Source organism: Puma concolor, chromosome A2 (assembly GCF_028749965.1).
Source record: "Puma concolor isolate L17-30 chromosome A2, mPumCon1.1.hap2, whole genome shotgun sequence".
Classification (NCBI taxonomy): Eukaryota; Metazoa; Chordata; class Mammalia; order Carnivora; family Felidae; genus Puma; species Puma concolor.
Window position 1 is genome coordinate 121,721,592 of NC_141668.1, and position 26,633 is coordinate 121,748,224.

The 26,633-nt window shown below is 39.4% G+C and overlaps 1 protein-coding gene across 7 annotated transcripts in view; it reads right to left on the bottom strand.

The window, feature by feature from the left end:
- GRM7 (glutamate metabotropic receptor 7) overlaps positions 1 to 26,633 on the bottom strand; it is a 900,471-nt gene that overhangs the window by 163,001 nt on the left and 710,837 nt on the right. For all 7 annotated transcript variants that reach the window (XR_015248268.1, XM_086697538.1, XM_086697536.1 and 4 more), the window contains exon 8: positions 4,492 to 5,427. Coding sequence is in view for 6 of the 7 variants with exons in the window: in XM_086697538.1 (XP_086553664.1) it covers positions 4,492 to 5,427 (936 nt within the window). In the remaining variant the exon portion in view is untranslated. The remainder of the gene's footprint in view (positions 1 to 4,491; positions 5,428 to 26,633) is intronic.

The window sequence follows — 26,633 nt, forward strand, 5'->3', positions numbered from 1 at the left end:
GATATCAAAGGTCATTTGTCAGTGTCCAGTAATAATCAGAAATGACACATGGATTTCACATTCCTGCCAGTTCTGACTTACTGGTAGTGGCTGCCTAACGACTGTGTTGATAAGGATTTTAAGACCACACCTGGGTTTAGAGAAAGCTCGCCATAATTGATTACCACTGTCTGCCCAGGGCACAGATTAGGAAATATTTACCTACCTGCCAAATATTTCTGATCCTTAATGTCAGTCCTAGATTAGTTCACTGTGTTCAGATTCTGGGGCTCTGTCACGTGTGGAAGATCAAAATGTTGCCTTATGTCTAAATCCTCTAGAAACACTCGTGGACATTTCTTTCTGCCTGTCTCTTTGCTATCTCTGGTTGCAGGGTCAATGTCTTGGTCCTGACTTTTTTAAGGTCTCTAGCCAAAGCCTACGAGTTGACACTTCATTCAGACCTCCTGAGTCTAAACTTTGTTTCTGACTCTGAATAATGTCTTTCTGATCTCCTGGTTCCTTGATCTCTGGACCTCCCAGTTGCTTGAGATGAGAATTAATTTATTCTTAAAGGCTCTAAAAATAGAGATCAGGAAATATTTATATGACATGTTTGGTGGATTAGGAAAAAAATGTTCAGGTAGTTTTCAGAAGCATGCTTGGTTTGTGCTGACATACTTCCAGCATGCTTATTAAGAAGTCTAGAGCTCTAGGGGCGCCTGGGTGGCGCAGTCGGTTAAGCGTCCGACTTCAGCCAGGTCACGATCTTGCGGTCCGTGGGTTCGAGCCCCGCGTCCGGCTCTGGGCTGATGGCTCAGAGCCTGGAGCCTGTTTCCGATTCTGTGTCTCCCTCTCTCTCTGCCCCTCCCCCGTTCATGCTCTGTCTCTCTCTGTCCCAAAAATAAATAAACGTTGAAAAAAAAAATTTTAAAAAGAAGTCTAGAGCTCTATGCCCATCCCACTGCCCTATTGAATCAGTTGGGAATATTTTTAAAGACAAGTTACAATGGGGATTATCATACACACAATTTTAAGAACCATGGAATTAAGGATCCTGAGTTGGTTCAGAGATTACTAGCAGTAGCCCTCTTCTGTCACCTCGTGGAATAATGCTTCAGTGAAAACCAAAGAATCTTATTACTTACGTGCTATAATCTTTGCAATTCTGTTCTGATATATGAAGAATGGCCTGTGGGCCGCATTACAGAAGACATCCTCCTTCCTTTCAGCCACTGCTCTTTTTCCAGCATTCTTCCCTGAACATAAAATGCCTCAATGCTTTTCCTTCTCTTCCTCTCCCCACCTGGCTACCCAAACAAATACATATGCACAGAGGGGAAGACCTCTGAGACCCTCTGACTCCACTCCATTTATATCAAGGTCTACTTTGCCTTTGCAGAGCCAAGTGGTGTAAAGGTTTTCTCCTCATCCATGTGTAAAAAAACCCAACAAAACAAAAAACAAAAAAACAAAAAAACACTGGCTTACCTAGAAAGCTCTCCTGACAACTGGTTAAAAAGATTTGGATAAACCTAACTTCTACAGGGTTTCTCTTATTTTGGCGGGGTAGATTGTATCCTCCCTGTATGAACCCAGCTCTTTTCCAGGAGGCACGCAAAACAGATAGATAAGCCATAAACAAAGACTTTTTTTCATGGCAAACAATCTAGTCCTCCAGTAGCCATTGCCAGTATATAGCAATGGGACATTACCACACTTGACTAGACCAGCTAGTTCCCACATTTCTATAACTCTATTATTTCCAGTGTTTCCTTGAATCATCTCAGTCACCTAAATAGAAATTCCTAAAACCAGGGATCATTCTCTTATGGCTCAAGTTTACCTCCTTCATCATGCCTAACCTTGTTGCATGATCCTCATAATCACAGGGTTAGCAACAATAAAACAAGATAACTGTAATCTCCTGCATCCTTCTTCACAAAAGCAAAAATATACTGAGGGTTGATATTTCACGAGAAAATAAACATTTCTCATACTTTGTGCTGTGCTAATGAACTCAACTGATGAGAAACTTCACAAAGATATCCTTATCATAATCAAAATCATTTCAATTTCCTAAAACAGTAAATAGTTATTACTGAAATCACCGCCTAATCCTTTATTTTTGTTACAATGGAATTCTTTCACTTAAACACTTAGACTCTTCAATCTAAACAGAAATGGAAGGGCTGTGATTCTGAATATTTTTAGGTTGGCAATGATGCCTTTTTCTGTGATCTCTGTTGCATTTGTCAATTTGCCGCTTTCCACAATTTAAATTCCATGGTTTCATGTACAAAAAAACATTTTAAATTTATCACTCATGCTTCTCTAGCCATATGCCTATCTTTAAGATGTGTGAATTTCCATATAAAATTCACTGTTCCCATTTGGCAATTTAGTACCTTTAATTGTGCCAATCAACCATGTAAGACATCACAAACCATTGAGCGTATACAAAGAAAAACATACATGTCTTCAAAACTCTAGGATACAAAGCACACTGCTTAAAGACAGCCTACTAATTGCTGTAGTTCAGTTCAACCAGCTCAAAGTCTTACAGAACAACTGGAACCAGTGAATTCAATTCCTGAAGCCCTATATCACTTTCAGGTATTTAAATGAGTCAACTATACCCATGATCTTACAGAAAGGATTCACAGTCATGACCAGAAAGGGCTAGAAATGACAAATTAAAGGGTAGAGCCTTGAATTGTCAAATATCATTACAACAGGGACCATCTATAAAACTGCAGGTACTCCTGCCTTTTATATTCCCCAGCAATAAATTTATAAGAAAAGGATTTAATGTTTTTAGCCTGTTACATAGGGATTTGTGTTTGTTTTAATAAAAAATAATTATTATCTTCATAGGTTTTGATAATACACATCATTTCCCATAAAAAGTTCAATGGTTATCAACTTACTAGCATACGTTTGGGAAATTCTTTTCCTTTTTCTCTCTATTGCGTTTCACTATCCTAACTCATATTTTACTATTCCCTTGGCCCAGGGATAGATAGAAGCAATAAAATGCAATTCAAGTTGGTTTCACAGACAGTAAACATGCATTATGAATTTGAAACATACTGTTGGAAACATACTATGCTTGTTGAGCATGTATTTTAGAACTTCCTCTAAGACATTCATGACTAAAACCATATCTGGAACCATTCACTGTCCTTGGTTTCAGAATTCTCTGTGGTTTTATGAGATACTCATTAAAAACAAATAAACAAACAAAAAAACCCCAAACCCCACACAGTCCAAACTGATGGCTTCTGAATCACACAATTTAGATGAGAGACATCTTCTCCATTGGAACACCAGTCAAAGGTCATTAATAATTTACAGGATTATATGAGAAGAGAAGTAATAATGAAAAATTCAGATTCAATGAATTCCTAGAGGCACAGATTTGTGAATTTGTAGAGATTCCTACTTCAATCCTTGTTTTCCTCATTTAGGGCACTAAGTCCTTGAATGCTTCAGAGACTCCTACAAAGTAACACAGAATCAGGCTACACTCCCTACATTTTCACTTCTAATCAAGCTATATGCATGCCCTCTCTTATACAGTGTTCCAGTTAGTGCTCTAGGTCTTGGTTCTGGCTTTAGCTGTACCACCATGCCAGAGCTGACTTTAAGGAATGAAGGACAGCACATCTTATTAAGATCACCATATTAGAACTGCCCAATTTGCATACACACAAAACCAAATCCAGGTGAGTATAAAAGATGTGTAGGAATCTCATGTAGAATCAAGGCTTTAGCAGTGCCTAATTGCATGCCTGTTGAACCTACAGCTAGACATATATTAATTGCTTTAAGAATCAACACATTAGGACTGCCTAACTTACAGACTCATAAAACTGTATAACTATATGGGGGGGGGAGAATGCACACTAACCATATCTAGGACCAACATATTAGGGTCCACTAATTTTGCCAACTTTGAGTTTCCACAGTTTGATGACACCTGCTGTACTACATAGTGTCCTTACCATGGCTAGAAAGTTGAGTCTCTCATGTCACTCTGAATCACTTGATGTGACAGATGTATATCTAGCTTTAGGGAGCCCAGGATACAGTGATAACCAAAACTCTCCTATTTTCATCCACTATATGGATGAAATAGTAATGACCATCTTCATCCCAGTGAAGCATTGTGGCCTTTTTCTCCTATCCCAAGGAAATATATGTGTAAGAAGAGAGGGCGGGTAATGAATGAATAGGAAGATTTCATTTGGACAGACTGCATGATTTTATACTGGATGAGCTCTTGCTACACTGAATAATTCCATCACAAATTAACTTGAAAAAGCTACCTCTTGTTGGTTTCCAGTGAAATGAATGTGGCACAGTTCCCTGCAGATTTTAGATTCCTGTAGCACTGAAGCCTAGTAATTCAGGTTATAAAACTTCTTGCTTTATACAATCAATTTGGTTTCAATATTTACAAAAACAGACATATTTTGAATGTGTGGTGTGGTGTGCATTTTCACTTACCTTTTCCGCTGACTGAGCAGTGCCAAAAAAAATGGGAATGAAGGCAAGCCACACTATACATGTCGTATACATAGTGAATCCAATGGGTTTGGCTTCATTAAAATTCTCTGGGACACCCCGAGTCTTGATGGCATACACAGTACATGTGACCATGAGAAGAATGCTATATCCCAAGGAGCAAATGATTTGGAGATCTGTAATGTCACATTTGAGAACTCCCCTGGCCTGCTCAGGGTTCATTGTCTTATGTTCATCATAGTCTATGATGATGTTGGGTGGGTCAACACCAAACCAAATGAAAACTCCTAGAAGTTGAACTGATATTAAACTGGAAGTGATTGCCAGCTGTGATGTTGGGCTTATGAGTCTGGGAGCTGTCACTGATTTCTTGCCCTGCTCAAATATGCGATAAATCCGATTGGTTTTTGTCAAGAGGGCTGCATAACTGATGCACATACCCAAGCCCAAGAAAACTCTCCGGAAAGAACACACGGCCACATCAGGTTTGGCTATCATCAGGAAAGTGATAATGTAGCAAAGAAAGATGCCAGTCAACAGAACGTAGCTCAGTTCCCGCCCAGATGCCCGGACAATGGGCGTGTCATTGTAGCGGATGAAAGTGGCCATGACAAAGATGGTGGCAATGATCCCCAACATTGCTAGGAAGACAGGGATGACGGCCCAGGGGGAATGCCACTCTAATTTGATGATGGGGATATCCTGGCAGCCGGTTCGGTTTTCATTGGGCCTCTGGTCGTAGGGGCAATGTTGGCATGTCATCTCATCAAACTGGTACTGGTAGCCATCACAAGGCTCACAGGTCCAGCAGCACGGAGTTCCCTTCTGAGTCTTCTTTCTTTGCCCAGGCTTGCATGGCAGTGTGCACACTGAGGGGGGGATCTCCCGGACTCCTTTACCCCACTGCATGTCCTCTATCTGCAGCATAAGAAATGAGAAGGTGTAACTGGCAGATTAGTTAAGAGAAAAGGGAGAGAAGGAAACAACAACAATGATAGAAGCAGCATTTGAGACTTGACAAGGCTAAAGAACTACCCACCTCCCTACAGTTAGTTTGAACTAAGACCAAGATTTGACCCCAACTATTCCACCACAGCATCCTTACTTTTTGCTACTATGGAGTATGCCAAACATGCCTGATTTTAAGATTTCCCTGTGGTTGGGGCACCTGGGTGGCTCAGTCGGTTAAGCATCCAGACTCTTGATTTCTGCTCAGGTCATGATCTCACAGTTCGTGGATCAAGCCCCAAATCAGTATGGAGCCTGCTTGGGATTCTCTCTCCCTCTCTCTCTCTGCCCTTTGCCGGCTCATGCTCTTTCTGTCTCTCAAAATAAAGAAATAATAATAATAAAAAAAATTCCCTGTGGCAACTGTTAAAAAATACATATTCCCTATTCCTACCCTACACATTCCAAGTAAGAATATACTAAAAGGAAAAAACAAAAAAACAAAACAAAACAAAACAAAACAAATGAACAACAACAACAACAAAAAAACTACCTTTGGATCTTTAACAAATCTTTAACAAATGATAAATCAAAACACAAATTTTAAGTAATGTGAAATGTTACATGCATCTCCCTTACTAGCTGCTTTTTAAAATTTTGTTTTAAAATTATTTTAGGTGATATTGCAATGTTGACTACCTTTCCTAAAATTCTGTAGGCATCACTGCCATTATCAATGAGAAATTTTGAAGCAAATTCATTTTAGTCTATTATTTATCACATAGGAGTAATAAGGTTCATTACTGAAGGGTATATAATGGTAGTTGACCATATCTAAGTAATTGGTAAGCATTTGAATAAAAAAAAATATGGTCTGGAAACCTTTCAATATTGGCCACGTACCTACCTATTCAGAGATGAAATTTAAAACTAAAATACCGTATCCTAGAGGAGGATGAATGTTGATTTGCTTTAATTAGAATAGTGGTTTTCTAGAGGGGAATTCATAATCAACAGTGTTCTGAGAAATAATGTCATTAGAAACAAAGAAAAAGTAGTGTCGGGCTGAATTTTCATTGTAGCAGAGATCTCTTGTTAGCACACCATCTACTCTTCCTCTTTCCTGATATTGGTTCCTCAGAACTCTTTTCTACATGCTTGCTGTGAGATGAAACTTACACTGAAGCTCCAGGGGTTGCTCACATGACCCAGTCTTGGCCAGTTAATGTACAGCAGGGGTTCTCAAGCTTGAGAATGCTTCACTAGGAGGGTTCCTTACCACCCAGTATACTGGGTCCCACAGTAGGATTTTTTGACTGGGTATAGAAGGGATCTGAGAATAAGTATTTCTAACCATATCTTTGGTGATGTTTCTGGGGGTTATCTAGGGACCACACTTTGTCAAAAATGGATACATTCCAACCTCCTAGCCACAGAATATGGGTCAGGGATGGGATTGTTATAGAATGGAGAGGAATTTAATTTCATTTTTACTGAGATTATATGTAATAAAAATCTCTCATTTTTGTTGGACTGGCAGTTTGTAGGATATAATGATGCCAGTGTGCAAGGCTATAAGAATGAAGGAGTTTCTAAGAGAGAGAAGTCAACAAAAAGAAAAGCATTACTGAGAAAGAGAAGAAGAGAGATTACTAAGGAGCCTGTTTGAGGTACTTGAGACAGCCATGCTTAAAGCATGAATTCCCTAGACTGTGCCATTATACAAGCCAGTAAATTCTGCTATGCTGAAACACTTTCAATGGCATTTCTGTTACTTGTGATCAACAGTCCTGAAAAATACATGTATTAAATAACTTAAATAAAAAATATAAATTAAATATGACTTTAATTAAGTCAGAAAATTAATTCATAGAATAAATGCCAATGAACAAATTTAGCTGAAATTCCCCATACCTTTTTTTTTAATGTTTATTTATTTTTGAGAGAGAGAGAGAGAGAGAGAGAGAGAGAGAGAGAGAAAGAGAGAGAGAAATAGAGTCAGAGCACAAGCAGGGGAGGGGCAGGGACACAGGGAGACACAGAATCCAAAGCAGGCTCCAAGCTGTCAGCACAAAGTCCATGGGGCACCAACTGATAGCCCATGAATCATGACCTGAGCAGAAGTCAGATGCTCAGCCACCCAGGCACCCCTTATCCCCCACACCTTTTTAATACAGTTGGACTAAAAAAATAGGACAGAAAAATACTGGAAAATCAGAGGCTTTTTAAAAATGCATAATTTTAAGAGGTGAGGGGGAAAGCAAACTAATTTATTGCTCTTGGAAGTTTAGTACTGTATTAAAACAGAATGCAATGTATAGCAGGGTGTGATACTTGCATCAAAACCCGAGTTAAGATCCCCATTCAAAATCTAAAACAAATGTAGTTAACTGTGAAAAATAATGGCTCAGGGATTAAGCTTCATAAATTATCATAGCCTTGTAATGGTTGAATTTGAACTTTAAGCAGAGACCCAAAAATCCTCAGATGACTTGTGTAAACCCATTTGCCTCAGCACAAAGCCCAAGTCAGCACTAATAAATCTAACTAAATATAAAACATAATCATCTCTTTCTCAACATCATGATTTTTGAGGCAGTAAGTCACTGGCAGCCATCCCAAAGTCATAAAATTAAGGAAATAATTTGTAATAAGCGATAAAAAGATACACATTAACTTTACAAATGTCAAACTGCGAGAAGATGGAACCTAAAAAATTGCTATTATTAATACAAATGTTTCCAAATGTCAAATTAAAAGGTCCTACTCCTGGTTAGTAAGAAAGATTAACCAAAAAAAAAAAAAAAAAACCCAAAAACCTATAAATATATTTCATTAGCTAAACTTCAGATTGCCTAATTCTAACACTAGTAGATAGTAATATGCCATATGATTAAACTTGATCTATGGGAATAGATGAAGGGCTCATACAAATATAAAAACAAATTATCATTATCTGTAATATTTTACAGCCAATTTCAAATGTTGCCAGCTACTTCTTTCCCCTTGGAATAAAATAAAATGCCCAGCAATGCTGAACAGCTTTTTTCCACCCTTAACTTATCCAAATATATACAAGAGCTATAACCACAAACATTACATTGACTGATTACTTAATTTGTTTTCAATTTTCATTTAAAGTACATCTCAACTCCGTTTAATTGTATATATTGCAGCAACAAAGTTGCCTCTTGCACCAAATGAACAAAAGTCTAATTTACTCGCTTTGCCAAAAAAATCATTACTGAAAATATATTGTGTTGAATGAAGATACCAAGTAACCTTTAAAAGCTCTAGTAAGTGAGAATTCTTCTAAAGCTATACATATGATTTGTGTATATCTATACCCATCCACACACACTCAGTGGCTTGTTTCATAAGAATAAACAGTCAGCTGCAAATGCCCATGGATACTTATTAAAGGGAGAATACTCATTTAGGACTATGAATATTCAAGTATAGTGTCAATTTTCTTTGCCAGAGGCTAGTAGGAATGTAGATTTCTATTCTATTTTGATGGCTGCAACAAAACCAAGTTTCCCTTAGCTGGAAAGCCAAAGTGAAGGTGCAGAAAGATTAGAAAAAAGGGCTAGGATGTTTACTGCCATCTTCTTTAGAAGATACAGTTCTACATTCCCTGATCAAGGATGCATTTTCCTCCCGGACACCATTGTTTATAGTCATTGGATACTGGGTCTGCTCAGTAGCTGGCTCATGGGGAAGAGATGTTGAAATAGATTATATGGATAGGCAGATCAATTGTTTAGGAAAGAAATGTAGTTCTGGGCAATGAAAGCAAACATAAGCCTGATGTCGAGCCCTAGGAATGTGGTTCTTCCCTCTTAAAAGAGATACAAGGAAGAGATCTATGGTCTTTAGCCTTTGAACTCTGATGTGTACAAACATGATGTATGGAGCTGCAGCAGCCACTTTTTAACCATGAAGACAAGCTTATGGGAAAAAAGCCCATATCCTGAGGATAGAAAACAATAGATAAAAAAAGAATTTTTGTCTTTGATGGTGCTGAAATAATTTCTGGGCCCAAGATGGAGCCACTGCTGCTCAGGATGTCACCTCAGCAAACCAAACTTGGATAAGTTCTGTGCCCCTATAAACAAGTTCCCCTTGACCAGACACACAGTGTACTCAGTTAGCCAGTCTCAGAATGCCAAACCAACTCTGAGTCTTTTGACCCAAACAAGATTGACTATATGGCCCCAGACTATCAGTTCTTTTCTATTTGTCTTTTCCTTGTTGTTTATTCTTTATCCTGTAAAAAGCTTCCTGCCTTCCATCCCATTTTGTGGTTCTCTGAAAGGAGACTGTCTAGTTCATGAAGTGTTTAAAGTTAGTTTCTATCATCTAAATGATCTTCATTAATCATTCTTTAACAGTACGGTAATGACGTCACCAAATTAACCAACACTGGTGCTAATGTGCCCCTGAATTTTGAACATGAAATGATAAACTTTCCTTAGTGGTTGGCCAATATTGCCTGCATAGTCAACTACTTGCAATGAAACATTCTAACAAATACACTTTTTCTTACTTCTGCATTTACTATGTGAAGACCTTCTGAGACTGTTAGACAATTAGCCAATAATTCAAATTCTAATAGGGATAGCAAGTAGCTCCAGAAGGAAAAGGGACTTTCAAACAACAAATGATCACGGGCGCCTGGGTGGCGCAGTCGGTTAAGCGTCCGACTTCAGCCAGGTCACGATCTCGTGGTCAGTGAGTTCGAGCCCCGCGTCGGGCTCTGGGCTGATGGCTCAGAGCCTGGAGCCTGTTTCCGATTCTGTGTCTCCCTCTCTCTCTCTGCCCCTCCCCTGTTCATGCTCTGTCTCTCTCTGTCCCAAAAATAAATAAACGTTGAAAAAAAAATTAAAAAAAAAAAACAACAACAAATGATCAGAAACACTTGTCTTGTCTCCTGGGAATGCTCTTTTTTTTTTTTTTTAATTTTTTTTCAACGTTTTTTTATTTATTTTTGGGACAGAGAGAGACAGAGCATGAACGGGGGAGGGGCAGAGAGAGAGGGAGACACAGAATCGGAAACAGGCTCCAGGCTCCGAGCCATCAGCCCAGAGCCTGACGCGGGGCTCGAACTCACGGACACGTGAGATCGTACCTGGGAATGCTCTTAAAAGAGAGTAGGAAAGCCCCAGACTCAGAATATCAGCTGGGACTCCATTGCTCCTGGCTCAGAGAGGAAACAATGAAAAAGCACCTGTCAGCTCAAGTTCTGTAGCACATGTGATTGGCAAAGAAAAATTGGGGTCTGGCTCTAGTAGAGAGTGAGCTACTTCACAGGGAATGTGCAGACCTTATAATCACTGGAATTTTAAAATAAACCAAATTAGTTGCTGTCTTACTGCCAAAGGCAGAACTCAAACAAAAGCAGAATACACTGTTTGGTGTATCATTTGTATCTAGTAGAGATCTGTTCTTTTCCCCACATAGATATTTTCTATCTAAGTGAAAATTTTGTCACTGCAGGGATATTTTCTTTAGTGAAATTCCATTTGCATGTTTCCTACGCTTACTCTTTAGACCAAGCTGGCTGGTGCTTTTATTGAATAATTCTCTACAATGTTATTTTTTTACTTATTAAAACCTTAATAGAATAAGCTAACTTTAAAAGAGCCTTCTTATTAAAACACTATTTGTTCATTAAAATATATTTGTCCTGTCTAATTTTTGGAAAGAGCGTTTTAGGAAAAATGAACAGGAATATTTCATTCTTGATATTAGAAAAGAGCCAGGTTTCATTTCTGCAGGGGGTGGGGGGGGGGTCAAGTAAGCAAGGTAGAGGGGCTACCAAGAGCTTCGCAAGGAATCCTGTAGCAGCATTCAATGGCTTTTTCTTTTTTAAGACTCAGCTTCTATTTTTAAACCATAGGCAGTATGACTAGACTATGAAACAGAATTTCAGGGCTGCCATATTACGATAAAAACACTCATTAATTCATATTCTACCTATTCAAACTTTATAAAAGAACATTTTTTTTAAGAGAGAGAGAAAGAGAGAGAGAGAGGGAGAGAGCAGAGGAGGGGAAGAGAGAGGGGGAGACACAGAATCTGAAGCAGGCTTCAGGCTCTGAACTGTCAGCACAGAGCCCGTTGTGGGGCTCAAACTCACAAACCCCGGAGATCATGACTGGAGCCGGAGTTGGACGCTTAACCAACTGAACCACCCAGGTGTCCCAAGAATCATCTTTGTTTTTATGTACTCTAGGAAGAAAGTGGCACCACCATATTGTTAGGAAAGGCTTTTTGCTATGGTAGAACCTGGGCATTCTCATGGAAAGATCCAGAGCTTCATCTCACCACCGAGCCTCTGGAAGTCCAGGACGTGGATAAATTTATGCTGTCATAGAGATTTTATTTTGAATTAAGCCAGTGGTTCCTAAACCTGCCATACATGTGAATCACTTGGAGAGCCTCTAAAATTTTCAAAGAAGCATCAGTGTCTTTTAAAACTCCTCAGGTGAAATGTAGACAGGTTTGGGAACCACTGAACCACACACTCTGAAGAGCTGGGGTTTGGAAGAAAATCTTTGTGCTGTGTAGACAACTTAGTGACCACAGAGGTGGTCTTGCCTGGACTTCTATTCTCAACCTTACGATACAGTATCTCTCATTAAAAGTCAGAATGGGTCACATAAAATGCTCAGTGATACTCTGACAATTTAATGGGACAGTATGAAGCTATCGTGAAATTACAGAGTTGCATGGTCAGTAAGGTCTCTAGGCTTACGTTTCATTATGTCATTGGCCAAACAATTTAAAATGCCTACGGCAGCAGAACATAGAAAGTAAATGAATGGAGAGGTAGTGAGACATTTCTGTCCCCAAAACAACCAAGTCTAAAGGAACACAGTAAGATTATGCATACTTAGAAATAGATGTTAAATTATACATCAAGAAGAGATTTCATAATAGTTCTGCCTAAATGATCTGCACTCACTGTTTCAATGCCTGTATTTCCCTCAAATACAAGCAACAGTGGGTGGGTGCTTGTTTTTAAGTGTATATAATTGAAACCTCCCAGATTAACTGAACAGTTTGCCCCTACAGTAAATCTAGGTTTCTCATTCTTTATGAAGCTTTTCTCTATTTCTAACTAAAAGGGATGACTAGGCTTGGTTTCAGAACTTCTTTTTTATCCTCCCCACCCCCTACTCAGAATATATGGAACCTTCTGACTTTTTTTAAAAGTTGATGCCTTTTTAAAGATATCATATACTCTAAGGGCCAAACAGTGCACATCTGCTGACACTAGTTAGCTGCCTATTTCTGAAACAATACTGTCACTATAGAAGCCATCTCCTTACAGTGTATATGCTGACTACAAGTGACCACTGATCTATTCCCTCTCTGGGGACAGTTCCCTAAAAGATGCTTAGCAATCAAATATTAGGTATTTAATCTTGTGTAATTACTAAATACATTTCAAGTACTTTTGAAAAAAGCTGGATCTAACAATAACATATTCTAATAATAACATGAACGAACATATTCGTGTGGATGCCTCAAAAATACCTCCCATTAAACTTGTTTAAAATTAAACTCATGATTTACTCAGGGACTGGCAAACTACTGCCCGTGGGCTGAATCCTGCCCACTGCCTGTTTTGTCAATAATATTGTATCAGAGCATCATCTCAGTTGTTCATTTACGTGTTGTCTATGGCCAGTTTTTTGTTACAATGGCAGAAGTGAGTAGCTGTGAATGCATGGACCGCAAGGCCTAAAGTATATACTATCTGGCCCTTTATAGAAAATATTCACTGACACAGATCCAAAGAAAACAAAATGACAAAGCCCTAGTGCATGGCAACCTTATGTATCTGTAAACCATAAGTTTTATCATCTTCAACATCTTCCATTCTCTTGGCCCCTCATAGTTAAGTTACCAACACATCATGTAGATTTTACCTCTTGAAATCACTTAAGTTAATCATTTCATATAACAAACTATTAAATACAGGCACATCTTGATTTATTGCTCTTCCTTTTATGGCCCTTAGGAGGTATGGCATTTTTTACAAACTGTAAGTTTGTGGCAACCTTGCACTGAGCAAGTCTGTGGGCACCATTTTTCCAACAGCATTTTTCGCTTTGTATCTCTATATCATGTTTTGTAATTCTCACAATATTTTAAATTTGTTCATATTATTGTATCTGTTATGATTACCCACGATTCATGATCTCTGATGCTCAATTATAATTGTTATGGGCTGCCATGAACCACTCCCACATAAAATGGTGAGTGGGTTTTATTTAATTGATAATTTATTTAAATTTTTTTGTTAACGTTTATTTTTTTATTTTTGGGACAGAGAGAGACAGAGCATGAACGGGGGAGGGGCAGAGAGAGAGGGAGACACAGAATCGGAAACAGGCTCCAGGCTCTGAGCCATCAGCCCAGAGCCTGACGCGGGGCTCGAACTCCCGGACCGCGAGATCGTGACCTGGCTGAAGTCGGACGCTTAACCGACTGCGCCACCCAGGCGCCCCAAATTGATAATTTATTTAATAAATAAATGTTGTGTGTGTTCTGACTACTCTACCAGCCAGCTATTCCCCCATCTTCCTGCCTCTCCTTAGGCTTCCCTATTTCCTAAGACACAACAATACTGAAATTAAGGTAATTAATAACCCTACAATGGGCTGTAGTCTTCAAGGGAAATGAATTTGGCGGACTTCATTGTTGTCTTATTTTAAGAAACTACCACAGCCATGCCAGCCTTCAGCAACCACCACCCTGATCAGTCAGGAGACACTGACATTAAGGCAAAACACCCCACCAGCAAAAAAACAAACCAAACCAAACCAAAACAAAACAACAAAATAAACCCAAGTTGACAAATGCTCAGACGATGCTTAACATTTTTTAGCAATAAAGTATTCTTTAAGTTATGTACATTATTTAAGACACAATGCCATATTGCATACTTAAAAAACTAAAGTCTAGTATAAACTTCTATATGCACCGGGAAACCAAAAAGTTCATCTGACAGTATTTACTGTGATATACACTTCATTGTGGTGGTTTGGAACCAAACCCGTACTACCTCTGAGGCATGCCTGCAAACTTTTTGGTGCTGCACACTGTTTATTTGCTGAGAACAAAACAGAAAAAAAAAAGTGCCTTAGAGAAATGAATCCTCTTTTCTCATCTTTGCTATCACCATCTCCTCTGCAAAATCTTTCTGTGGAGTTTCCCCACCTCCCTTTTCCTGGCTCCCTCCTAATCCCATTAGCTGCACTACAGCCAGAAGGGTCCTTTAGCATGCTGATTTGGTCATGTCACCTTTATGCTTAAGCTCTTTAGTGACTTCTTGCTATAAAACATCCTAGATGCGTCATAATCCTGCAGACACACAGAGCAATAGGCTTTAGCTGGGTTCCATGAAGGTTCCTGCCCCAGCATGAGTATGGGCCACAATATGCTGCTCTGTGATTCTTCGGTTCACTAAATTCTTGCTCAGGAGGTCCTTACCCCCACTGAATTGGTTCCTCCTTTAATAAACTCTAAAGAACCCCCTTAAAGAACTTAACACAATTTGTAATTATGCACATATGTTACTTCATTAAGGTCTTAACTCCCAATTTATACCTAAGCTTCTTGAAATCAGAGCTTCTGTCCACTTTATTCACTTGTTAGAAACTCAAAATCTGGGAGGAGGCTCCATAACATTGTTGGACTGAATGGGTGAATGGCAGTGTGAAGGACAGAGGAGACTGACCAGTCCTCTAGAAATGATTTTCCCCAGCCAAAATTCGAGTTTGATTCTAACTAACAATGAAAGGATCCCTAATTATGTATGTGAGTCTCCCTGTTTTCAGGTCATTTACTATACATCTATAGAGTGAAAGTTTACAGTTGAAAAGTCTTTGGCATTTTCTTCAGGGAAGAAAGGGAATTAAATATGGAGCACTGAAATGCTAGGTAGAGGGGAAATTAATACAATTAACACATCACAGAAAAGGAGAAAAACAAGTCATGGACAATTTGCAGCCAAGGGCAGAACTTGATTTGAATAGGTCTCTGTGTCACCAGCTAGACCCCAAGACTTGGTCTTTACTGCCCACCTGCTTGTACTCACTAACCTCTGTCTTACATTTTTCCCTGAGCTCTTCTTTCTGGCTTTTCCCTTAACACAGACAAATGAAACCTGAAACCACCCCAGGTGATAGACTCTCCTGACAATACCTGCCTTAGACCTAGACCACCTAGACCTTTTCAGCTAAACCTGAGTTGTGCCTGCACAGATGGATCATGGAGTCACCTCTAGAATGACCTACAATTACCTTTACCTCATTGTAGCACTAAACTCTCCACCCAAGGAGGAGTCTTAGTCTCATTTACATAACATACAATGTAAGTATATATAAGCTTGTTTACTTCAGGCACATGTGTGACTTATGCCCACCTCTACATAGGATGGCAAGGCTCCCCATGCCCTCTCCCAGAGAATCACCACTTGGGAAGCCACTCCTCATGATCTCCTTGTTTGCTGCAAATAAAAGTTTTCATTGTGGGACAACTCAACCTAGTTCAGGTTCTGACTCACCGAGGAGTGAACTCATGTTGGCTCAGTTACACCTGATCATATAGGCAGAAAGAGCTAGGGGCTCCTAGGCAAATGAAGACAAGGTATAGCTTTCTTGACATAAGAAAACTCATTTTAGGCTTCTGGCCATCTTGTGATCTATGCCTGACTAGCACTACTTGCCCAAAGCACATTTCTTGCAGAACTTCCTGGAATATGTTGGGGCACCTGGGTGGCTCAGTCAGTTGAACGTCTGACTTCAGCTCAGGTCATGATCTCATGCATGGTGGGTTCAGGCCTGTGTAGGGCTCTGTGCTGATAGCTCGGAGCCTGGAGCCTGCTTCGAATTCTGTGTCTCCCCCTCTCTCTGCCCTTACCCTGCTCATGCTCTTTCTCTGTCTCTCAAAAATGAATAAACGTTAAAAAAAAATAACTTTCTGGAATATGTCAAAATTGCAGAAGAAGAGACCCCAGTAGATAATGATTTTAAGGCAACAAAAGAATGTTAGAATAGCCACAGATATAATCATCATATTGGGGACAATAAATCAGTGGTCAAAGTCCCAGTGCTGGTTCAAAAGCAAAAATTGATTAACCTTATGCACACTCTTGAATTATCTTTGCAAGATTTAAAGCCCTGTGAGCACTCGAATACTAAACCAACAAAAGCCAGAGAACTGATGATGCTGACTCTTGTGGAACCTCCTGATCTTGACTTGGATTCTGTCACCTTAAGATGACTTTTGCCCCACTTCCATGCGGAACTGCCTAGCATGCAAGCACCCTAAGTTTAAAACTTCCCCAATTTTGTTGTTCAGGGAGACACAGCTTTGGGAAAGATCTCCAGTGTTTTCCTTGACTTGTTGAAAAAAAAATCCTCCCATTTCCTATTCCTTCGTTCAGTTGTATCTTTCACTCAACATCAACCAAGAGGCAAACCCATTTTGGAGTAACAAAATTTTCTCTGAATACTACCTTCTCCATTAGCAAGGTAAGCTACAGCTCAAAGTAGAAAGAGCATGATCTGTGAAGTCCAACTTTCCTGGGTTCCTGGGTTCAAAGATAGATTTCATTACGTCCAGACTTTATACCCAAAGGCAAGTAGACAATCAGAGTATCTTTTTGCCAAGCTTATTGGTTATGAAGACTGAAGGAGATAACATGTCTGAAGAATTAGCATGGTGCCTGACACATTGTAGCTTCCTGAATAATTGTCATTAGAATATGCTAGGGCATCAGTGAGCAACTTAAGCCATGCAAAGAACATTAGGATGGCCATTCCCAATTCTCCGTTCACTCTTGAGTGCTGACTCTTCCAATGGAATATCACCAGCGATAATGCGATAGCGGCATTTCAGACTCTATGCATCAAAAAGTGAACATAGCATTTTTCTTCCCTTTCTTGATTTCACCTACCCTCTCCAAACTGTCTTGGTATAATGGAGTAGTTAACATGAATGTGGAACTCAGAGGCACATGTGCTAAAATCCTAACAGAGTAATCTTGGACAAGGCATTTATGTTCTCTGAGCTTTATTTTTTGATCTATGAAATTTAGATGGTAAGAGTACATCCTAGACTTACTGAGAAAATTAGTGTATGTGACACACATTGTTTTACACATGGTGAAAACTAAATGAGTTATGTCTATTCAAATCATGATTAGTGACCATACTGTCACTTAATTTTTTTTTTTAACATTTATTCATCTTTGAGAGATAGAGACAGAGTGTGAGTGAGGGAGGAGCAGAGAGAGAGGGAGACACAGAATCTGAAGCAGGCTCCAGGCTCTGAGCTGTCAGCACAGAGCCTGATGCGGGTCTCGAACTCACTGACTGCAAGGTTGTGACCTGAGCTGAAGTCGGACACTTAACCAACTGAGCCACCCAGGCGCCCCCATACTGTCACTTTTGATACCTCTCTTCCCTTGCTCCCCTCAAAAAATAACAGTTGCAAAGTTCGTTGTTCCAGTCTTCTTCTGTGAACCCGTTTTGTCTTTGCCCCCAATGACAAGGGTCTACTAAAGTTATCATTATTGTGTTCTCTTACTTGCTTTCTGATTTTAGGTCTTCCCTTTCACTTCTTACTTTATTATTCTGGTATCTCTTTATAGCAGTTATAGTCAATGAAACATCCAGGCATTTACTTCTTTGTCTCTCTCCACTTGAAGAGAGCACATCCAAGTTGTTTCCTTATGTTTACCTTGTACCTAGAGGAGCCGCTCAAAAACTCTTTGTCATGAAGTTGCCTTCTTGGGAGGTGTGGGTCTATTGCAGCTTGGATTAAAATCCACTGCCCACCTGACACAGTGCAGACACCTGATTTTGGCAATCAAGTCCCTCCTCTCCTGCCTCATCTGCATTCACCAACCACCCTAACACCCATTACTCTTCTAGAAAAGGGCACTGTTTATGTTTCCCTTTGATACCCTGTGATTCCCCATTGGCACTCTTCCATTCACACTCAGCCTTTAGTTGTTATGCTTTCCTCTAATTCTTAAACAACTAGCTCAAATGCCCCAAATCTTCCCTGATGCCTCTTTGCTACAAATACACTCTCCCTTTGTTGACATCTCTTAGCATTTGTATCTGTACTATTCTTCTACCTCTTATACTTTGAAAACTGGGGCCCACCATGTATTTTTTTAAAACCCTTTAGAGACTAGAAGGTGGACTGGAACCGCCACAGATTCCATTCCAAGAAAGAACTCCCAGGATTAGGACATAAACGGATAAATCCTTAGGAGAAAAAAAAAATGGCCTCTTGTTAATGCCCTTCAACACTCCTGTATTCTTGCTTTTTGTTTGAGCCTTCCAACTCTGACTTGCTTAAATATGACAAACTATATAAGCAAGAACAATAGAAGTCTTCATATCACTGCTACTAAATCTTCTTTTCTAACCAGTTCAGCCATTCATCTTAGATTTTCACACCCGAGGCAACTTGCAAATTGCTTTTCACCCACTCACCTGGGGTGAGTCATGCTATCTGCCAGGTAAGTGGGGAAGAATGCTGATCAGTTGACCATCTGAGACAGAAGGGCTTTTGATTTGCCTTCTTTTTTTTTTTCTTTTTTCTCCTTTCTATTTTTGTAAGCTCTGAGTATTTTGCTTCCCTTTTCTAAACTAGAGGAAAGAAACTGTTTTTATACTGATTTTTTTTTTTTTTTTAGGAAACTTAACCCACATTTCATTCTGATGAATACTAGCCCTGCAATATATTATTTTGAACATAGGAACCTCCCCCCACCCCAGTCACCTCGCATTAACCATTGCCATGTAAGGAGGGACCAACGAACAGTTTATTAAAGAGCCTGAGAAATCTTGCTGTTAAAAAGAGACTATGCTTTGATTTAAGACAGTGGTTTCTAATTCATTTGAGTGCAGAACAAGCATTATTTACCCTTCTGTAACATCGATTTTCTCAACATCCTGCAGAATCTGTATCTGTCCAATAACACTAGGGAAAATAGTGACATTAGTTTATCAATACTTTGGGATTCTAGCACCATCTTTCAGATCTTTTCCCTTCTTGGATGAGTGTAATCTGTCACATCATGGAAGGTCAAAGAACATGAAATGGATTGTCACCCATCAGGATGCTAGTTGGATCATCTTTGGCTCCCGTGAAGCTTCATTTCCTCACCAGTAAGTGGAGTTAGCTAATGGAGAAACAAATACAACTGTATATATAAGACTATTTAAAAATACTTAATATTCAATTGAAGTAAGTATTTTTATTTCTTCTGGATTTTTTTTCATAAGAAAGAGAATAAACTAGTATTCATGAATTTTTTAGCTTTCTCTTTTTCACTGCCTCCACCCCTTTGACCACACAGCCTTATTAACTGGCATGTCCTCTCCCCTACTCAGGTCAGCAAGACTGAGCCAAATGTGTCTTCCTGATGAACATCAGGCAAGCCAAACTAAAAAGTTAACTTTCATATTACAGGGCAATGGGCTACAGCTGCCTACAAATTGAGCTTAAGGCAGCAGTGTTTAAACCATAAACTTTTCAATGATGAATTGGAAATTTACCTCTTTAAGAGACACCTCCACATTAATCCAAGGAAAAAACTCAAATAATTGGAATTATAGGCTCAGTTGTCAGCTCAGAAGATGTGGTAGTGACATATTTCGGTAAGAAGCCCTTTGGTATCGTTCACACTACATCTAAGTAAGCAGTCATCTACCGCCACTAAATTCTGTCCCATGCCATAAGGAGTTTTGCAGAAGGCTGTGGAGATGTTAGACTAATTAAGAAATGGAGTCTATGATCTCACACATTTAAAGTTCACAAAGCTAAGACAGAAGTGACCTCTAAACCAAACAGGATATGGTATGGACTGAATTCTCCCCCAAATTCCCATGTTGAAGCCCAATCCTAATGGGATGATATTAGGAGATGGGGCCTCTGGGAGGTAATTATGTCACTAATGTGGAGCCATCTTGAATTGGATTAGTGTCCTTACACAAGAGATCCCAGAGCACTCTCTCACCCATTCAGCCCTATGAGGACACAGTGAAAAGACAGGGGTTCCTGAACCAGGATGCATATTTTCATCAGACACCGAATCTGCTGATGTTTTGATCTTGGACCTCCCAGCCTCCGGAACTGTGAAAAATCAATTTCTGTTGTTTACAAGCCACCCAGTGAATGATATTTGGTCATGATAGCTTGAATGAATGGGGAGAGCATATTTGTTTATTTTTACAGGGAGAAGCGAGGTTATCTTCAGCAAGCAAGGCAAATGAAGTGTTTATTTGATTCAGCTTATCTAACCAGGAATGCTAGACAACTAAATAAAGGGATATGAAAAGTACTTTTTCATCATGGAAAGTGCATACAGGACTACAGGAACTATGATGTCTGGAAAGATCTTTCACAGCAAAATTTTTAAGGAGACATGTTTTTAAATCATCCTCCAGACATCATCTTGTATTTCTCCTGTCTCCTAATTCAAAGGCCACTAAGAAGCTCCTGTGCTCATGCACCACATTAAGCAATGACAATACAGATATGAGAAACACTTACTTCTTCTCTCTCAATAGGATTCTGGTGTCATCCTGGACATTTGCACATAAATGTCACTAAAATCCAGTGTAACTCAAGATACAATTGTGGCCCAACTGATCCTTTACCTGCCTTTGTAGGATACTGGAGCAGAGTCTCTGGATGAATATGCACTCTTTAGAGGGACAAAAGTGGGGAGAAAGCAACTAGGAAGAGTGAGCAGCTCAAACAAATCCAAGAAAGCATGAAAACACTCAATTCAGGGATGGGGTTGAGGATAAAGGGCTATAAGTATTTTAAGTTGAGCTGAAATACAGAGTACAAGTTAAAAATAAAGAAGATAATGTTAGAGACAGACACAGACAGGCACCAGATCATGGAAAATCAGTTTGCTTATTATTGATTCAACAACTATTTACTGTCTACCCAGTATACACAAAGTGTTGTTGATTAGGATATGGCTGATGATCCAGTTGGATAGGACTCCTTACCTCAAAGAGCTTAAGTTAGTAAGACAAATAAACAATACAACAAATAAAACATATATTATAACAAGTGTTAAGCAGGGAATAAATAATGTACTAATGCAAGAATAACAAGGGGGCAGCTCCTCTCCATAGATAAAGAGAAAAGGTAATTTTTAAGCTATGACCTGAAAGGTAAGGACACAAGCATGGGAATTAACAGGGCTACTGCTAAGGCCCTGAGGCTGAGAAGACTGGCATGTTGTAACAGTGCCTCTCCAACTTTAATTTGTGAACAAATCCCCTGGGAATCTTGTTACAGTGCAAAGTTTGATTTAGTCCACCTGGAGTGGGACTGATATTTTGCATTTTTAACAAGCTCCCAGGTGACAGTGCTGGTCTAAGGACTACACCTTAACAGCAAAGTGTTAAGGAACTGAAGTCAGAATGTCCAGAGCCTAGATGTGGGATTAACAACACTCTCAATAAGGGCGGAGACTAAGAAGGAGATCAACCCAGAACTGTTGTGCATCCTACTATGAAGGATATGGTTATCAGCAAGGCTACCATTTATTTTCCTCCTTTATGGAGCAGTAGGGGAGAGTGAATATGGGGGCATCTTCCGGAAAAAAAAAAAAAAAGTTGCTGAGTCAAGTCTCCTTTTTATAACAATGGGCTTCCTGGCAAACAAACCAATGGCAGCTGGAGATTCTTATCTCTGGGATGCTCCTATCCAGGATGTACCTAGTCAGTGTGAAATTGCTTATGTTAAACAAACCAGCTAGAATCTATCAATTTACAGGGTATGATATCCTAGAAAACACCTTGTAAGCTGTGTGCCTATCTAAGTTTAAAATAATGGTGTTTCATGTCCAGAAAAAGTTTTTTCTTTCTATGTAGCCACATAAATTACTTACAAACCTCATTTCTTACCCAGAGACCGAAGGCAAGAAAGGACCCAGGGGATGGTGTTGATACTTTCAGACCTCTCCCTACTTTGTCTGTGTCTCACAATTATTTGTAACTCTGGAATTCAAAGTAAAAAGCTTGTTAGTGGGTTTTATGGACATGAAGAATGTCCTCCCCAAATTCTTAAGTTAAAGCCCTAACCCTAATGCCATGTGACTCTATTTTGAGATGAGGCTTTAAGCAGATTATTAAGGTTGAACAAAGCCCCAAGGGTGGGGCCCTAGTCTGACAGAACCAGTGTCCTCATAAGACGTAAAGAGTCGCCAGGTGGGGCGCCTGGGTGGCGCAGTCGGTTAAGCGTCCGACTTCAGCCAGGTCACGATCTCGCGGTCCGTGAGTTCGAGCCCCGCGTCAGGCTCTGGGCTGATGGCTCAGAGCCTGGAGCCTGTTTCCGGTTCTGTGTCTCCCTCTCTCTCTGCCCCTCCCCCGTTCATGCTCTGTCTCTCTCTGTCCCAAAAATAAATAAACGTTGGAAAAAAAAAAATTAAAAAAAAAAAAAAAAAAAAAAAAAAAAAAAAAAAAAAAGAGTCGCCAGGAGTGTGTGTATGTACACAGTAAAGGACACATGAGGACACAGCAAGAAGTTGGCATCTACAAGCCAGGAAGAGAGGTCTCAGCAGACACCAAGCCTGCTGGCACCTTGATCTTGGACTCTAGTCTCCAGAACTGGGAGATAATACATTTCTGAGGTTGAAGCCACCCAGTGTGTGGTATTCTGTTACAGTGGCCTGAGCTAATACGCTGGGTAAAATCACGATTTGTGCAAATCGGGTTTGACAAACTAATCCTCTACGTTAACTCACCTTTGCAGAGAAGTTGCAAAATAACCCCGCACAATGACTGATGACTCAAAGCCATAGTACTCTGCCCTGGATATGTTGGGAGGTTTTGACATCAAAGAAGAAAAAAAGAAACATACCCACATCAAGGCCGCCCAGCCAGAGGGGGTCTGATTTAATTGTTCAGGGCCTATATATCAGTAGATTTTAAAAGCTCCCCATATGATTCTTATGTGCAGCCAGAGGTTTGAAATAGTGGCTGAAATTATGTTTTTAAAGATGTTTCTGGAGACCCTGGATGCAGGGATGGCTTGTGGGAAGTCTGTAAATCAATGTGTGTCACAAACCTTGGGTTTTGTCCACCCCAGACCTGTTAGGTGATAAATTAGCACCACTTTCCCTTCATTTCAAACCTCCAAGTGCTCCCTTCTGTCAGAGCCCTGAACCTTCTGTGGGATGAGAAACCAAGCAGTGATGTAAGGCCCACACATCCCATCGATGCCTGGAGCACCAGGTCCCTCTGTAACTGCCCATTTTAATGAAAAAAAGTAACTGTTAATATATATGCATTATTGAAATGCACTCTTTAGTCTTTCTTGCCAACCTGCACATTTCTGTAATAAGCCATTTGTTCTGAGCTCAATTATTTTGTGATGTTTGATTAAACAAAATCAGTACCAAAATAATTCTATTAGGGTTAATTGACATCTTCTCGGAGGAAAATTAACCACTTTGTTGGACATGCTTTTAATAACAAGCTTCCCAGATTTCAATGGCCATATTTGAACACAATTCTTGAGGACTGCTCTGAAGATTGAATACAACCTTACAGATGGTTTTTACAAAACAGTTACCATGTGAACAGATCAAAGAATTATTCAGCCTTATAGACAGCACTATAATAATTGTAAGACTTGGCAGCTAGGATTTATCTATTAAAGCCTTGTAATTAGTTTCTTAATCCAAAACTTGAAAATGGTAATAGTTTAATGCCCAAACTATGTAAGTAACATTTAGGTAATGCAATCTACTGAAATAGATGAACTTCAAATTCTCTTAGGAAATACAACGAGATGAAGAGGAAGTAAGTTTGCACCTGGGTCAGATAAGCTTTCTGAGCATAATAATACTAATCAATTTATTGTTGTTGTTGTTATTTATTATTATTTTCTTCCCTCCCTTTGGCTCCTGGCACTAGAATGTGGAATTCTCCTATAGCCCAGAAACACTCTATCAATGCTGGAGGCCTTCACATCTTTTCTTTTACTTTTTTCAATATCAGGCCAATATTTTTACTTGCAAAACCTCCTCAGACCTAAAACGCAGCCAGAAAATATTTTATTTAGCTACAGCCTATGAAAAAAGGTTTTTACTCTTCAATAATACAATTATTGTTATTGAACATGAACTGAATGCTAGGCATTAAATATATACAGTCTCTAATCCTCATTATAAACCAATCAAGGGAAGAATTAGTCCCTGGGCTTTGTGAATGAGGAAACCTGGGCTCTGGTGTTAAGGGTCTGAGTCCATAATCTTGATGGCTTTAAGGACACAAAAATAATGGGCTTTTAAAAATGTATTTAGATACCTATCTTTTAAAAATTCAAAGGGTACACAATCTCATACTACTAAGAGTGACTTTCTTTACATTCTTGCAACCAAACTCCCAGAGGCAAACAAGCTTACTACTTTCTTGTACACATTTTAGTCGATCTGTAAAAATATCTTCATTAATTGCAGTGCTTATTTAATTTTGCCGTGTTTCCCTCCCCACCCAGGAGGAAAAAAGAGAAGAGCTCCAAGGGATTCAAAACCGCAGTCATTAATTATTAATCCTGCTTATTTCTAAGGATTGTTCCCTTCTTCACTGGACTCTATGGCTCTCTGAGGTCACACTCAGATATAAAAAGATCTGCCTTGTTTATAAATGGCTGGCTTACGGGAATGAAAAGGAAATTTGCATATTTATGCCTCTGTTCAGAATTATTTTTAATAATAGTAATTATAAATTATTTGAAGATTGTTAATGAGGTTAAGTCTTTTACTGTTATCAAGTATGTTTAATATGATGTTCAGTTACGGTTTTCATGCGCAAACTTGGGTCTCTAAATGTAGGCAACAATTCTAGTAGCGTTAACATGTCTTTACACACCCTCCTTCTTCTCCCTCTTCATGTGATCAGACTATCCATCTCATAGAGGCCGGCCACATCTGTGCATCCTTGACCCTGGTCAAAGTGAATCTCTTTCTCTGACCCCGCTCAGAGTCTCTCTTCTCTAGAAGGCTCAGAGAAATCTTAGGCTTTCTCCTCTAAAGACCCAGGGCATCTTGCTTAAACTTCCACTGTGGAATTATAACCATCATCTCTCTAAGATTTGCATTTACATCTTCCTATAAATTCCTCCAGGGCTGGAATCCAACATGAAATAAGTACAGAGGAAATATTTTGTGGTAGAAAGCTTGCAGTAGATTTTGGTCTCATATAAGCCTGAGACCCAACACATATTTTCCCTATCTTTTATTTTGTATTGTTAGGCAAGTCAATAGATCTTTCAGAACATTTTTCTGATTCAATCAGTGAGGCAAGTGTCTGCCTTAAAAGTGTCTAAAAGATGAATGAACATAAATTAAAAGACTCCAAACACAGAAAGTGATGAATACATGGTAATTTATTTCCTTTTCCCTCCTTCAATATGTTTTTTTTTGAATTGACAAATATTGCGATTCTAGTTTTAACTTTAAATTAATTATAAAATATATCCTCAAACTTCAAAACTAGTTGAGGATCTGTTCGATCAGGCACTGTCCCTGTGAAAAGAATGGCTATGCCCACAGTTGAGGAATCCAGAATCCTTGGAGAGTGACCCTCCATATTGTCCTTCCCTAACTAATCTATCTCCAAGTCCTGTCAATTAAACCTTCTAAGTGCCTATCCTGGCCAACTTCATTTCTCACTCTCCATCTTTATCCCCAGAGAGTGAACTCTTTTCATTTCTCATGAAACCCTGGACTTTCAGAAGAATCTCCATGCTCATCCAAACACATCTGCTTGGCTCCATCTGCCACATACAGGTATCTTTCAAAAGGCTAGTCTAATCTAGTCACAGCAACCCTACTCTTCTCTGCTTAAAACCTATAAATGGGTGTGTTTCCATGCTCTTAAGCAAAGTACCATAATTCTAACTGTGGCCTTCAAGACATACTTTGTTGGCCTTATCCCAAATGACATGATCCCCTAGCTTTCTGCAAAGGCTTACCCGTATAGGAGATCTTTGAGCACACATGGCTCTTTCTGATAGATTCCTCTTCCCTAGCTAGCTCCTGCTCCATCCTGCAGCCCTCAGCTCCCAGATCACTTCTTCAAAGAAGTCATTCCTAATCTCTCATC